The sequence below is a fragment of the Coloeus monedula genome (genome assembly GCF_965178545.1).
Source record: "Coloeus monedula genome assembly, chromosome: 5".
NCBI classification, from domain to species: domain Eukaryota; kingdom Metazoa; phylum Chordata; class Aves; order Passeriformes; family Corvidae; genus Coloeus; species Coloeus monedula.
The window spans coordinates 28964271-28979747 of NC_138785.1; the positions used below are offsets into that span (position 1 = coordinate 28964271).

Genomic DNA, 15477 nt, shown 5'->3' on the forward strand with positions numbered 1-15477 from the left:
GTTCAAGTAGATTTTCCAGCCATTGCACAGAGAGAGTGATGTTCAAGGGGTGATGTGGGCAGCTGGCAGGAGCATTTCTGAGGGAGCTTAGCGCAGAATTGGTTGAGCTAGTTCTTGGAGCCGCTGAGAACAAGCTGCCTTCAAAGCAGCCTCCTTCACTCTGAATGCATCTGGGTTGTATGCAGTCAAGCCCACACGAGGTCTGGAGGAGAGAGGGTAGGGATGGTCAATCCTGACTGGAGCAAGGCCAGCTGTCAGCTGCCTGCCAGCTCCCACACCTCCACCTATGCCTGCCCTTCCCTGTCAAGGGAGGACAAAAGGCATCACACCTCCACTGCTGTTGTCAGAAGAGGGACATCTCTCACAGCCGCTACAGCCAGGCATTCCCTCACCCTCTGTGAATCCTCCCCAGCACATCCTGCAGACGGGGCTGAGGTCAGCTGCAACGTGCTGGGCAACATGAATGTCGTATACTCTGCCCTTTGTCAGTTGGTTGATTTTTATAACTGCAATTAATAAGAAGTCCCAAACAGTAATTCCTGCTGGAATTAGAAAGTTCCTGCTTCTTCTCTTTTGACTCTCCTTCCACCTCAAAAGGGCTTTTTAAACTGCAATCCATGTAGCATTAACACATCCAGACATGTAAAATCCATGCATGTTGGCAGAGCGCTTCCTAATCTTGGCCTAATCTCTCTGGCCAAACACAAATGAACTAGGTGCCATGAGCCACACAAAATGGGCTGGCAGCTGATCATTTCCCCATGACAGGGAAGCAGTACCTACCTTGCGCTAGGCTGGGCCAGCTCCAGAACCCTTGGTGTAGCCACTGCGCGCTTGGCAGCCTCTGTCACGGGCCACTCAGGATCCCGCGGGTGTGCATAGTCTGCGTGGAGTTGTTTTGGCCTCGACAGCTCAATGGTCCGAGGGCCCACAATTACCTTCTGAGACCTGGAAACCTGTGAAAGAATGGAGAAGAAGGTCCTTAGAGGTGCTCCTGGCATTTAGGGGTGCTCAGCCTGCAACTAACTCAGTGTAACCAGGTTCACAGCCACTGACCACATGCAGATGGGACACGATCCTGTCCTCAGCTGTGTTTGGCACCAGACAAACCGTAGGAGAAATCACTGCCTGGCCAGTCCCACAACCTGCCCTCCAGCCTCCTATTACTCACAGCCCTTTGCCCAACCCACGCTCAGCACCGGAGATCCCAGTTAGGCACTTGTCCACCTCTCCCCATCCCCACAAATGCAGGCTAGGCACAGCTCCACCATTCTCTGGGGATTTGTGCTGGGAGTCAGTTCATGCACTGAATGGAGCACAAGTCCTGCTTTCCAGCTCAGGAAGTAGCTGTGCCAGCCTCATGGAGAGAAGCATGAGGGCTGGATGAAGAGAGCCACGAGTGACTGAGCTCCCGTGCCCTCTCCTCTGCCAAGAATCCCATCCGTGTAGGGTCCTGGGTGATGCTGCCTTACCGCAGAGATGGCAGGACCAGGATGGGTGTGCCTAGAGCAGCACGTCATCTCCCTGATCAAGGGCTCTGCCAGTTGCTGGATCCGCGCCGATGCACTGGCCGAGGTCGCAAACTTGGAAACCTCTGTTGGCACCTGCATGGGTCCAGAATGGGGGAGGGATGTGCAGACACAGAGCTTGTACAGCAGCCCACAGGGACATGCTCCCTCTCCACAAGGATGAGCAGCCCAGCACCCTTCCTCTGCAGACATGGTCACTTACTTTTTCAGAAGCTATTATTTTTCTTTCACCTGAACTATTCGGTAATTTTGGTGCTACAGGGATTCCCCAGCTGTTGCCCACTCAGAGCCAGGAGGGGAGTGCCTGTAATGAGACCCTGTGTAGCCAGGTAAAAGTGCAGAGGAATTTCTTCCATGTTTTTAATATTCATCTTCCTGTCTGAATCAAGTGACTTCCCTGCTAAGGAGAGACACTCAGATTTCAGGGTAAATTTGCTGGTACAGTTAACTGCATTCCTACAGAAAAAAATGATTACTTCTCCAGCAGGGGACTTCTTCCCCTATTTTTCACAGGGTTACTGTTGCCCAGTCCTGCTCCAGCCCAGCCTCCCATTTCCCAGCCCCAGAGGTTGCGTGCAGAAAACCTAGCCTTTGCCATGGAAATGAGTGTAATCTGAGATTGCTCCAATCCCTTTCACCCCTGCCAAAGCAATGACCCACCTAAAAGGAACAAGCTCAGAAATATGTCTCTAAATTAGGCTTCTAGTAAATTGTAGTTAAAATATACACAGGGATTGCAATCTCATGCCCCCTGTGTACTCAGATAGGAGCACAGCTGCCCAACTACAAACATGACTACTCCCTAAGAGCTAAACACGCCATTTCCAACAGGTCTCTCCACTTTCCCAGGCTGCTTTATCAGAGGATGCAGCCCAGATGCCTCCCTTGGCTCTCCTGCTATACTAGGCTGCTCCAACCTGCCTGTTTTTTGTCTCCCAGCAGGAGATTTGCAAAGACAACATTCTTCTCTGAAAACGCACTTTCTCTCAGTGTCATAAACCCCAGCAGAACCAGACAGCTTCTCCCCTCCAGAGCACACACTGGGCACATCCAGAGGTGGCATATCCAGGGGTGGCATACTGCATCTAAAATCTCAGGACAGTTTGCTCCATCCCTGCACCCTCCAAATATCACTCAACCTCCTCCTCACCTCTCTGGCCGGCAGGAAGTCTGGATGCAGCGGCTTTGGCCGGGCAAGCTCCAGGATCCGCTGGGAGGCATTATAGTTCCGTGCAGCCGGGGACACGGGCCACTCGGGGGACTCACGGGCTCTGGAAGCAGAGAGTCACGGCATGCCACTCACAGATATTCCCCACTCTGCCTGCAGCTGGCGTGTCTAAGCCTCACATTCGCTGCAGTAGAAGGCAGCTTTGTCTTGTGGCCATTTCAGTGCAGAACTCATCCCATGAGAGAATCCAGAAGTTCTAATCCCAGCAGAGACTCTGCTCTGCATTTTGCCCTCTGTTTACCCATCCTCTGTTCCTGCATTTATTACTTTGAAGACGCACTGATGCTACAAGGCCCGAGGCCCTACCTATAGCACCCTATAAGCTTTCTAGCCTCTCACCTTTGTTCCAGGTAAGCAGGGAGGTATTTTTTAGGTTCAGCCAACCTCAGCAGCCGTTCAGAAGGGTAGCCAAACTTCGCTAGCGGGGGACGCCCACCGATCACTGGTCTGCATCTGTACAGAAGGAAGAATTTTGAGGAACAGAACGGAAGAGTCAGCAAAAGGCAACTGACAGAGAACATGATCCTAGCAGATGGTAACCTAAGTCTGGTTAAACATCTATGCCTGCTGCATGTACAAAAGCTGGCCCTGGTGCACATGGAAAAGCCATGAACAAATAGGCATTTATACCTGAGATTTCCTCCCTTTAAATGCTGTTTGCATCTGAAGAGTCCTCTTTTAAGCACCCTCAGTGCATTTAAAATCTAGGCTTTTCCTGGACCATTTAAAGAAGCTGCCCCACAACAGCCAGCAGCATTTATGTTGGTCAGCTCTGCCAATTCAGAAACCTCTTTGTTATAATGGCTTGAAAGCACCTTGTGCCCTTGTAGCTCCTTCCATCATAGTATCTCCCTTAGTGCCTTGTTCATCCAGCTTTCAATCAAGCTTAACTGCTGGACTATGCCTGTCATCACCAGGAAAGAAGCAAGCAGAGGTAAGCAGAAAGCCAGGAAGGGCTGTCATATAGACACCTTTAGCAAGAGGAAGAAGCTTTCAGAGGGATGAGAGCCCATAACTGATGACATTGGCAGAGGGGATAAAACTACAGACATGCATGTCTTGACATCCTTCCAGGCAGAGGAAAGCCAGGAGTGCAACACAGTTCCATCTCCATCCTCATTGCTAGGATTTCTTACAGACGAGCAACCACCATCTTGACTCCAAAACAGCTTCATCTCCTCCAACAGAGCTACAGATGACTTGCTTCAAGTAATGCAGCATCATCTAGTACCACTGTCATTTATACTTTTTACATAATTTTTCATTCCAATTCCAAAACACGGTCTAGTTTTATACCATGCAGTGACAGCAGAGGTTTAACTCAAGGCAAGAGACCTGGATTCCTTCCAGCAGCAGAACACTGCAAGATTTCTCTGTTCTTAACCTTATCTTAAAGATTTAGGTCAGACTCCAAGAGGATGCAGGGATCATTAACTGTGTCCAGATGCCTGTCTGGGCTGCATCAGCCCCAATAGGACAGGGAACATTCTAGGGACAGCTCCTCTCTACTCGCAGGTGCAACACACACATTCCATCAAGGAATGCATGCATGCACATGACGTCTACTTCAAACCAAAGCAGAGCTGTTGGATGGGTATTTTTGTTACAGCAGAGGAACATGCTCCCTTGTGCTTGGAGACTGAGATCAAGACAAGCTCCTATGGCTGCTGATGGGAACCTAGAGCTCTAATCAGACCAGCAACTATGTGTTGCAGAAGTCCTTCTCACAGCTGGGAAGTGGGTATGAGGAAATAAAATGGCACCAAAATTTAGCACTCGCCAGTTCCTCCCCATTTTGGAAGTCAAGTACTCAGGGTGACTATGCTTCCATAGCACTTTCTTCCCTGCTTCAGCCAGCCCCTGTTCCAAGCACAAAACAGCCTGGTGAGTTTCAGTGCCATGGAGCTACCTGTGGGACAGCCTTTTCAGGAGAGGACATCGCATCTCCCCTTTCCCTGGGAGCCAGTATGACCCCCTAGAGAACATGCTCTGAGCTGCCTCCTTCCCCAGGATGTGCTACCACGTCACTGACCTGCACTGGTACTCGCTATAATCTTTCTTGGGCTTGGACAGTGACAATATTCTTGCAGATGGTCGAGCTGTCATAGCACCCCATGAGGGGGTCCATATCATCTGTTGGGTTCCCCACACAAGCCTAGCAAGAACAGCAAGATTGTGAAATTTTAGTAACATGCACAAGTTATGAAACATGAAATGTGTTTGCTGGGGCTATCCTTCCCTGCCTAGGATGGAACACACACACATACACACGCCCTATGGCTCCCCACACCTGCAAAATGCCACTACCACCCCCTGCACATTCACCTTCTGTGGCACTGAATTTCCCAACACTCTCCTGCTGGTTGTTGTCAACTAAAAAACAAAAGAGTTTTAAAGTGATAGGTCTGGTTTTAGTTACCAGTGGATGTGCAGAAAGGGTCATTTCATTACTTCTCTGAAACCCCTGGGGGAGTTTCATCATTGCATTTCTTTTGCCTCACTATTACCACCTAACTATACCACAGGTATGACAGTAAAAATAGTAATAATGTTACAGTCAGGGTGTGCCGTGGAAAGTGGGTGAGGTTTTACAGCAGGTTAGTGGTTACTCTCCTGTGCCCAGGGCAAATTTGGAGTTGCTCATCCCTCAGTGAGAGGCCATGGTGGGAGAGGGTACCAGAGTAGTCAGGACAGGGAACAGCAGGGCAATGGGTTTGTGGAGCCTTTTTCGAGACCCATACAGGTAACGGAGAAGAGATGTTATCAAGATACTGTTGCCCTGGCTTGTCAAGCTGTAGTTTGATCACATCATGCAGACAGCAGCTCTGTTCCTAAAGCTGGACTGTATCCTCCAGGACAGAGCAGCCTGTGGCTCCCATGAGTCTGGTCACCTTGCACCACACACACCATCCTACCCCACAATATCTCAGTTGGGCAGCTCAGATCAGATGGGGCAACAAAGGCAAGGCTTGAGTCAAGCCCAGTTTTTTGATTGCAAACTTGAAAGAGAAAATTGGAGGGAGCCCTTAAAGCATGGAACATCTCAGTCTGCTTTTCTGGAGACAGCGGGGAAAGCAGTAGCAAGACAACGGCCAAGGGTCTGCTCTGGTTGAGCCCTGTCAGTCCCCAGCCCTCGAGCAAGCACTGTTTGAGCACCTACTTACCTGGGACTGCTGTCACAAAATCGTTGCTTGGGTTCTGCAAGTACATGTATCCTGTCAAAATTGCAGAAAAGGACAAACATGCCATCATCATAACTTAAACCAACAAAGCGTGAAGAAGCTACTGCTGTACTCAAAGCCATATAAACACTCTCAAGCCCCTGTGCTTTTGCCTCCATTCCCTTGAGAGAGTGTGTTTAAGGACCTCTCTCTTCAAGTACTTTCCATCCATTTCATCTGGCAAACTCACCAGCCCATGATTTTTTGTGTTTTCTCTTGGACTGCAGAGACACAAATTTGCAATTCTGCCTCCACTGAAAGGTCCCTCTGGGAAATGGCTAGGGGAGCGGGAAGGAACTTTTCTGGTCAATAACATACCATGAAACCTCTGCAGGTACGAGATGGATGCTCTCCCAGCCTATGGGAGCCCAGATGAAGAAACACCTGTTAGCACCACCTTTGTGGTTTACTAAAAGGCACCATGGAGACAGCACTGTGTTCCCACATGGCTTTAGGAGCACATTTTATTTCACTCCATTTAGCACAGAGGTCCTAGATGCTACAGAGACACAGGAACATACACGGTCTGTGCCCTAGGAGCAGCTCTGGAAATGTTTTTCCTGAATATACAACAGACCAAAACCTTTCAGGAAGATCAGCTATCACTGCTGAGGCCTGAAATCCTAGTGACTGGGAAGTGCTTGAAATTTAAGAGCCTCGGTACAGAAAGAAGAACAAGATGATCCAGTGCCACAAGTGTATTACACAACTCCTCAATGTCACAGACCAAGCCCATACCCACCCACTGCGGCAACAGGTGCCTACCCACAGCCAGCTGGTGAACAACCACACTGTGCAGGCACCTATGGAAGTGCCCCACCATGGAAAAAGCAGAGAAGGTGGAAGCCTGGGGCATTGCTTCCCTGCTCTGTATCACCTGGCAAAGATGCCTAGCATAGCCCTAGAGAAGAGCAAGGACACCAGCAGAGAGAGATACTTGCCAACAGAAAACAATCTGTACTTTGGGGACACACCTGTGGTTTCTCTGATGGGGCTAATATTGCTAGTAAGATGCCAAGCCCTGGTAAATGCTTGTCAGAGTACCCAGCACCACAGAGATCCCTGAAATGGCAGGCTGCTGTTACAGCACCTTCACTGCACGCTCCCTGTGAGATGCCTGTCACACCTCACTTGGGCCACAGTGCTGCAAACACGGCTCCTGCTGAGATCCCAGAGAGGCAACTGCCTGTAGGACTTTGGCCCCCTGCCACTAGTTCAAGACAGGACACGGTCAGGAAGGCAGATGCCATTTCAGGAGCCAAAACCCAGTTTCAGTTCCTTATTCCCAAGCGGCTCCCCAGAGGGTTTTCCTTGCAAAGGTGCAAGGGGGTGAAGGATTAGCACACAGAGGTCCCCCCCAGCCTAGCTGTATTGCAGAGCTGGCTCTATCTCTGCAAGCAGGCCCACTGCTTTTCCTCAACCGCTGGCACAGGCCCAGTGCACAGCCACAGCCAAATCTAGCACAACGTGCACATGGCCCTAGTGCCCCACACTGCTGTGCAAAGCTTGCACCATGATCCGGCCAAGGAAAGAGTCCCACATACACTCAGATCACGTCTCTCAACTCACTTGACAATCTTTGGGTTTTTTTGCCAATTACAAAAAATTAGTTTTATCACACCAAAAAGATAGATAGATAGATAGATAGATAGATAGATAGATAGATGATAGATAGACAGATATCCTCACACAGGATGCACCCACAGCAGCTCTGCAACTTGAAGGAGTTAAACCACCTCACTGACAAGACAGCCCTGGTGGAGCCTTTGTTGTTTGGACCTGCTCATGCTTCCCAGCAAGGAAAATGAGGCCTTGCTTCAGCCAGACACAGAAACACCTCCCCTCCACTGTCTGAGCATTCACAGACTCATTGCTTAAGGGGGATCAACTCCTTTTGAGATCAGTTCCTTGTAAAGCAGTCACAGCTTCCGTTTTGAAGAGGCAGGATGTTTGTTAGAAGCTGAGGTAAGGGCAAAACTGGGCATCATTTCCTCTCAAGTATTTATCACAGTGTCATCCAATGTACGGACTCACTGCTTGGTGTAAATCCCTGACTGAGCCCTCTCAAGAGACATGGGGCATGGCCTGAACACCCAGCCAGGAGGCTGAGAGGGCTTCTTACCTGCTGCGTGGGCGGTGTACACATGTGTAAGAAGATGTATAAGATGAAACTGCAAAAACAAGAACAGGTGAATTTAAAAGCTTGGTAGCACTCAGAGCCTGGGCTGCCTGCTCTTTAGCGTGCAATAATCATATGGCAGATGAAGTTTGTGCATCTCCTTAGGATAGTTGCTCAGCAGATGTTTGCATTCTTTTTCCCTGCTACCTTCCTCTCCAGTGGTTGCTCCTCACGGGGGGATGCTGGCAGCCCCCAAGGCTGCAGGATAGAGCAGCCCCAGCACCACATCCTCCTCCTGGCACAAGCACCAGTGGTCACCAGCCTGCGGGCTCCCACCCGACTCAGTGTAGCCACCCCTTACGACCGCCTTCAGTAGCTTCCAGGGGAGGTTTTCAGAGCCTCGGGGAATAGCAACCGTGTTAAACTGGGACTCGGCGCCAGCACAAAACAACCTGCCGTTTTTTAAGGCGGGGGTGGGAGACACGGGATGACAGGAAAACCAGCGACACGTGCAGCCAGGTGCCATGGCAGCGATGGCCACGAAAACGGGGCCGGCATCCCGCACTCCCCGCCGCGGTGCCCGAGGCCTGCCGGCGCCAGCCAGCGCACCGTGCCCGGGAGCCCTCCCTGCCGGAGCCCACCGCGGCCGGGTGCGGGGCCGGGGCTCGGCGGAGGAGCCACTCCCGCCCGCGGGCCCCGGCGCCGCTGGGCCCCGGCCGCCCCGGCCCCACGCACCGTAAATGTCCCCGGCCGCCGCCATGGCCCGGCCCGGCCCCGCCCAACGGCTCCGCCCGCCCCGCCGGGCCCGGCACACACACGGCGCTGCCGGCGGCAGCCCGAGCCGGGCCCCGGCCCCAGCCCACGGGTGACGCGGCCCCCGTCATGGTGGCTGTCCCAGAGAGGCCTCGGGAGCCTCCCGCATCCCAGCATCTTGTTCCCCAACTGGAAGAGAGCAGCCCGGACCAGTGGTTAGGGTGGAATTTTCTGCTTTATGCATCTGTTACAAAGGACAAAACTATAAAAGCCTCGTACAATAGATGCGGGTGCAAAACAGGTCCTTTACAGGACTGCTCCGGGGTCATGTCCTTCGAGTATGATTAGGAGGACACTGGGAGAGTGACACTCCTCAGCAGGTTGTCACCTTCCTCACCTGCTGTGCTAACAGAAACCACTGGCAAGAAACAACAGGGTTTTCACAAGGAAGACTGATTGCTCGAGGACATCTCGGACTAAGCTTAAATAAGCTGCTCAACCCGATGGACGAGTCTCCCACCTTTGCTGCCAATTTAACTTAAATGCATCCAGTTGCTACCTCAAATTACACCATTTTGGCTTTTTGCCTGTAGGCAAAGAAACACTTAATATATTACTGCTTTCATTTTCATGTCCTTACCCACTAAAGAAACAGTAACCAACCCAATTTCCAGAGATTACTAGTTTGCCACTCCCTTAACAACTGGGTCCAACACAGCAACAAGAATTGTCACTGTCAAAAATACTAGTTGCAGCACTTTAAATTTCTGACACTGTCAAAAAGTGAGGTCTCATTTTTAACAGAACACCACTGTTAAAAGGGTTCTGTAAAATCTGTGAAGTAAACATATTTCTCTTTAACCTGAGACATCAAGCCATGTTGAATTCACTGGATGCAACTTTCTTCCACGGAAATCGGTGCTTGATTCCCACCTGACATGAAGCTATCTTGCCCATCTGAGCTATATTTCCCCTTAAATCTGCTGCTTGAGAGACAGACTATTTTCCTCCTACAAATATGCTAAAATACACTACTTCTCAAATCACTATAAATTAGGTTTTCTTACCAACTAGATACCACTTTCAGAGGAATTCCAAGCCCACCAGGAAAGCATATCTGTACATTTCAGCTGCCACACAGTAAACTGACCATATACTAACACCTGGTCTCCCTCAGCTGCAAACACCATGTTGTAAGAAAAGAGCTGTCACTGTGTTTCCAAAACCAGAGTCCCTATCAGCTCCTTGGCATCCTTCATGCTGGAGGAGATCTCAGAGCCATCTTCTGTCACATGGGTACCAATCAAGAACATCTTCCTCTCATCCCCAATATCAGACAGAGCCAGAGCATCGTGAATATCAGTGATGCAATATGCACCTTCAAGGTCCTGTTACACAAAAATAAAACAACCCTGTTAGTTGCAAGAGGTGGTGGCACCATTCCTACTTTGAGCCACGGCTTTTGTCCAGGGAGGGAAAGAGTCTCAAAAGCTCTGGGGTGCCATTCTTATGTACCTTCTATGAGGTCAACTTCCCATGTCCTAAAATTCATTGGGGAAAAATCTAACCTGATTTCTTCCCAAAGAAATATGAGTACAGTTCTGTTCCTATTTCTACACCACTTCCAGTGTTTCTGATAACTATGGAAGACCACCTGTACAAGGCAGACAAAAGCACTGCTGGACCACGACCCTACGCGCTCAGCAAAGGGTTATAAAAATAGGGCAAATATACAACAGTCATGCCCTGCCTACCTTCTTAGCCACCAGTGTTTCTGATGCATTTGAGTCTGATGAAGCCCAAGCCTGCACTTGAGTTCAAGAGTTACATAAATGACTACTAGTAACAGGCCTCAGTTACTAGAAATTTAGGAGGTAACAACTTAGAGCAAACTGAGCACACGACCTTGATAAAAGAGAATCTGTTATTAAAACCCTTGGGCTCTTCTGTCATCTGATTGTACCAGAGGCCCAATTCTATTTCAGATACAGCACCAATCATTGAGACTTTCACAAAGATCTTAGGAGGAAGCACTGCCTTGTGAGGAAAACTGCTCTTTCTCTCAGGTTTCAGCAGCAGCCTTTGGAGCAACCAACTGGACAGTCTGAAGGCAAACAACAGTGCTTCACTCTTTAGCCGCTGCTAGGTAAAGTGGTACTTCTAGGCAGATACTCAGAACAGAAACCTAACTTCATATCTAACTGTGGTCTCCCTTGAAGCTCCCAAACCTTGCAACTGTACAGCAGTTTTCACCCACAGCTCTGATTGCATCTTCACCAGGCACAGGACCTGCATCTTGCAGATCCAAAACAACCTCAGATTATTTTGTTTTGTGGTCAACAGGTGTGTCAGAAAGACTCCCAGCCATGTGCCTTCCTTAAAGGCATGAAGCCTCTTTTGAAAGGCTTTGTTGCTGTCTCCAAAGCTGCTGCCAAACCTAGCTGTGCTAGCAGCAGGGAACTCTTACCTGCTTGTTGGCCAGAACCACCACAGGCAGGGTGGAGTTGTTCTGGATTAGCTGATGAAGCAGCTGTTTCGCCATAGGCAGTCGGGCATGATCAGCCGAGTCCACGACGTAGACCAGCAACAGCACTTTGGGCAAGTACATCTTCCAGTATGAACGCAGAGATTCACTGCCCCCGACTGGAAGAGAAGACAGCAGCACAGGATTCACCAAGTAGTTCAAGCAGCACTGCTCCCAGAGGTGCAGACAGCATTTCCCTGAACTGAAAACCCAAGGTATTTGGGTTACCAGAGACTCAAGAGTATTTGAGCTACTGCACATGAGATTGAAAACAGCTTTATTTTCCCCAGTCAAGGCCCATGAAGGCATATCTGTATGCTCTGGGGGGAAACAAAGAATCTGTCCATTTTAAGCTCTTATTTTGAGAGGATTTTGGGTTCAGTATCTTTACGGTTGCTTTCTGCCTTGTTGGTTCTTGCTCCCAAGCAAGTAAAGAGAGTAGAAAATGGTTCAGTGTCCATAAACACCAAACGTCCCCTTATAACCTATCTCCACGTGCCCATCTCATTGTAAGACAAAGCAGGTCTACAATTTCCAGGGGAGAAATTTAGCTCTGAGGTGTGGAGGGCTCTCATCATATTTGTATGACACTAAGAACTAGCTCAAAACTCACAGAGTTTTGTCAATAACCAGAGGTGCTTAAGGAAGAGAGAAAAACCAAGTCCCAGCAGACTCTTCAGGCAATGCTTAGGAGTCATCTTTTCACAGCATACATTTCTACATGAGCTCTTCTCTGCTGCATACAGAGGAAAGCTGTCCACCTTCAAAACTAGGTCTTACAACAATTCTCTGGTGAAACCACAGACAGCGAGTTGTTTGAGATTGTTGTTCCCATCTGGGGACAAAGAATTCAGTAGTTTGTTGAGTTCAATAACAGAAGGAATAACTATCAGTATACTAAGTAGTTCAGATGTGTTTTCAGGTCTCTAGGTCTTCTCCAGGTACATTGCAGGAACACTCGCTCAAAGAGTACTGAGGTGCTCAAAAGGCATGTGCGAGTCTCTCAAAAGTAGCATGTTCTCAAAGCAATATATCTGGGGTTCCCTGTAACTCCCTTGCCTTACAGAGGAGCTCTTTTCAAAATTGTCTTACTAGACAGCCATCTTTTATTGCCCTCTTTGACTGTTCTGTTTCAAAGCAATTTTGCTTTCACTTAAGTCAAAAGGATTCAGTAGTTTCAAGAACACAGAAAGGGAAGTAACATTTCCCACTAGAGCATGCCTGCCTCTTCAAGTGGCCCAGTGTACCTGGAGGCAGAACTGCAAGTCTGCCACTGTGGAAAGGAGCCAAAGGGCTGTGACTGACATGTAATTTTTGGGACAGAAACCCGATTCTGTACTGCAACACCACAGGGGCTCAGTACTGCTCCCTTTGTTAAGTGTATTCATGCATAGCATAATCCAGGGGTCAGCAACCTCACAGAGAACACTTTTTTCCCAGCCTGTAGGAACTCAGCAGAAGCCAGGAGCTCCTACTCTTTGCAGAGGGCGAGATACCACCCAGTTATCTGTATGCTGGTACAAAGAAAAGAACAGTTTTCCACATGTCTAAGCCAGCAAAACAAAACCCCTGCTGTTCGCTGATCACCTTGTGGCATGTGATCACAGCACAGGCTGCTAACCCCTGGACTAGGCGATGGTACAGACTGGATAAGTAACCAGATTAGAGCCATGCACGGATTTACCTGGCTGAAACTGGCCTGAGACATTGCATTTCCCATGAGTCAGATCGCAGCCATCACATCTCAGTCACTACCAACCTGGACCAGAGAGGGAAGGACGACTCAGAAACAACAGGTTCTGCTGTGGTGTGTGCGGTGCTGGGCCCAGACTGTCCCCAGGCAGGAGCAGAGACACTGTGGGTTTCTCTGGGCTCAGACAGGCAAAGCACATCCCAGTAGGAAATACCCTCTTATCTACCAGACGAGGGGCACAGACTACAAGCATCTCTCTAAAGATGATTTCCCCAAGCCACTGCAGAGACTCCTGTGATAATAAGACTGGGAATGAAACTCTGCCTAAACGACCTCATCCTCACACCCCAAAAACTTACCTGGGAACAGCACAACTCCTCTAGGCCTGCTAAAGGTACAGAGACATCTACTAGCTAGCTGCCAACTGAGCCAGTCAAGCACTGGTACACCAGACAGCAGAAACAGCAGGAAGCAATGGGCAGCTCCTGCCTCCACAGAAGGCAGGTCAGCCTCTCTGTACCAGGGACTGACCTGACCCCAGGGCCTCCACCTTTCCCATCAGCTAGCTGCACCTCAAACAGCTGTGATGGCCCAAAGGCATCACAGGAGATGCCATCTGCAGGCACGGACGATACCCAAAAATAAGAGCTAAGGACAGTACAAAAGTTTTAACAAAATGCTATGGACATTCAAAACCTGTTTAAGACTAGAAAACACCACTTAGGAGGCTTTTAAATAGAAAGGGTTTTCTCTTCCCCCTCTCTTCTTTCACTTATTATTTATTCCTCTGTAGCTCTTGCCCTTTGCCAGGCATGAGCACCAAGGAGAAGCAGCACAAAAGCTATGAACCACAACACAGGCCTTATTGGGGAAACGTCTGCTGGTTTCACCCAATCAGGTTTATTACCCTTCTCTCTCTGGGAGCAGAATTCCCAGGATGTCAGGGCTGAATGAAAACCGATCTCGAACATCATTGTGTCTTCTCCTTCAAAGAGGCTGGGTAGGAAAGCAGAATCCCCAGGGGGAAAATAATCCCAACTTCATGTTATTGAGCTGGCATGTGGGGATACCGAGCTTTTAAAATATGTGCCTGATCCCCAGGGCACAAGAAAAGAACTTATTTTATGTTCAATACTAAAATAGGTTCACTCACTCTCCAGAAACTCCATCTGGGACTCTTCGGTGTTGATGCAGATGGCATTGAAGCCCTCGGTGGGAGCCACGCTGCGCTTGACGTGGTTAGTTGCCAGGGAGTGGAGAATGCTAGTCTTCCCAGCCCCATCCAGGCCCAGCACCAGGATCTGCTTTCCGTGTCCTTTACGCTGCAAAGCGAGGGGCAGCATACTTACCCAGGCAGCCGGGGCAAGAGCAAAGCTTAGCAGGGCTGGGGGAAAGAAGGAGGCTGAACAAGAGGCCTGGAGGGCACGGCAAAAGCCACTTGGCGGTGAAGAGGCCGAAGATGCCCGCTGGGCTCCCGCGGCACAAGCGCACGGCCGCAGCGATGGGAGATCCCCGGGACATCAGCCGGCCCCGGGCAGTGCGGGGCAGGAAAGCGGGGAGAGCGGCCCCGGCCCGGCCACCCGCCCCGCCGCGGCCCAGGGCACCGCCGAGGCTGCCGGCGAGCGCCAGGGCCGAGGTCACGGCGGCCCGAGAGGCCCCGGGCGGCGCCGCGGGCGTTCCCCGACCCCGCGGCCTCGCCCGCCGCCCCGACCAAGCCCCGGTACCTGATCGGCGGCGGCAGCGGCGGCTGCAGAGCGGGCGGGCAGCGCGACGCGGCTCCGCAGGCGGGCCCAGGCCCGGAGCGCCACGACCGTGCCGCCCGCCAGGACCAGCGCCGCGCCCCAGAGCGCGGCGGCCCGCAGGCGGGAGCCCATCGCCGCTCCGGCCGCGGGCAGCGCTCCGGCCGCGGGCACCGGACACCGCGCACCCGCACCGCGCACGGAGAGCGCCCCCCGCAGCCCCGAACGCGGCTCCCGCCGCCAGCCGGGCTCCCAGGGCCGGGCTGGGCACACGCGAGTGGCAGTGAAACAGAGAGCAAGCCGTGCCACGGGCGGCTTTTCGCTGGTGCAGGGAGGCAGGCCACGGTTTCCGCACACCAGCTACTGCCCTCCCCTGCTCCCAGCCCCGCGGGATTTGTTCCCAGCTCGCCTCTGCCTGCGCGCCCAGCTCCGGCGCAGCAGTCAGGACACTGTCCAGGTACCCGGCACAGGGCTCCAGCAGTGCCACAAGTCAGCGTTTCCATCAGGCCAGAGATTATGATAGGTTTGACCAGAAAAGACGCCTGAAGAACAGAGCTGCGTTCTCCTCCAGCATCTCTCGTCCTAACACTGGACTGCTGCAGGGCAGCGCTCTCTCTCCTATAATCACCAGCTGCTGCCTAAACGGAGGCACAGCACCCAGGAAAGTAACT

At 51.0% G+C, this 15477-nt stretch overlaps 2 protein-coding genes across 2 annotated transcripts; both read right to left on the reverse strand.

Annotated features, from left to right (window-relative positions):
• Positions 1–62: 62 nt before the first annotated feature.
• Positions 63–8857, reverse strand: SPMAP2L (sperm microtubule associated protein 2 like; the record flags this gene model as incomplete). Its single annotated transcript, XM_082281977.1, has 9 exons — positions 63–202; positions 784–956; positions 1473–1604; positions 2680–2800; positions 3097–3210; positions 4790–4912; positions 5922–5972; positions 8101–8149; positions 8833–8857. 9 exons carry the CDS (start codon positions 8855–8857, stop codon positions 88–90), a joined length of 903 nt encoding a protein of 300 aa, XP_082138103.1. The 3' UTR covers positions 63–87.
• Positions 8858–9085: 228 nt separating this feature from the next.
• Positions 9086–14962, reverse strand: ARL9 (ARF like GTPase 9). Its single transcript, XM_082281639.1, has 4 exons — positions 14792–14962; positions 14221–14389; positions 11318–11493; positions 9086–10238 (listed from the first exon to the last, which is right to left on the reverse strand). Exons 1-4 carry the CDS (start codon positions 14939–14941, stop codon positions 10059–10061), a joined length of 675 nt encoding a protein of 224 aa, XP_082137765.1. The 5' UTR covers positions 14942–14962; the 3' UTR covers positions 9086–10058.
• Between the last annotated feature and the right edge of the window lie 515 nt (positions 14963–15477).

Excerpts from the sequence above, each read along its gene's own strand:
- ARL9 (XM_082281639.1), bottom strand. The coding sequence starts at position 14,941 with ATGGGCTCCCGCCTGCGGGCCGCCGCGCTCTGGGGCGCGGCGCTGGTC. Across the intron at positions 14,390-14,791 it reads CCGCTGCCGCCGCCGATCAG|CGTAAAGGACACGGAAAGCA; the intron begins GTACCGGGGCTT and ends CTCGCTTTGCAG. Across the intron at positions 11,494-14,220 it reads CCAGATGGAGTTTCTGGAGA|TCGGGGGCAGTGAATCTCTG; the intron begins GTGAGTGAACCT and ends CTTCTCTTCCAG.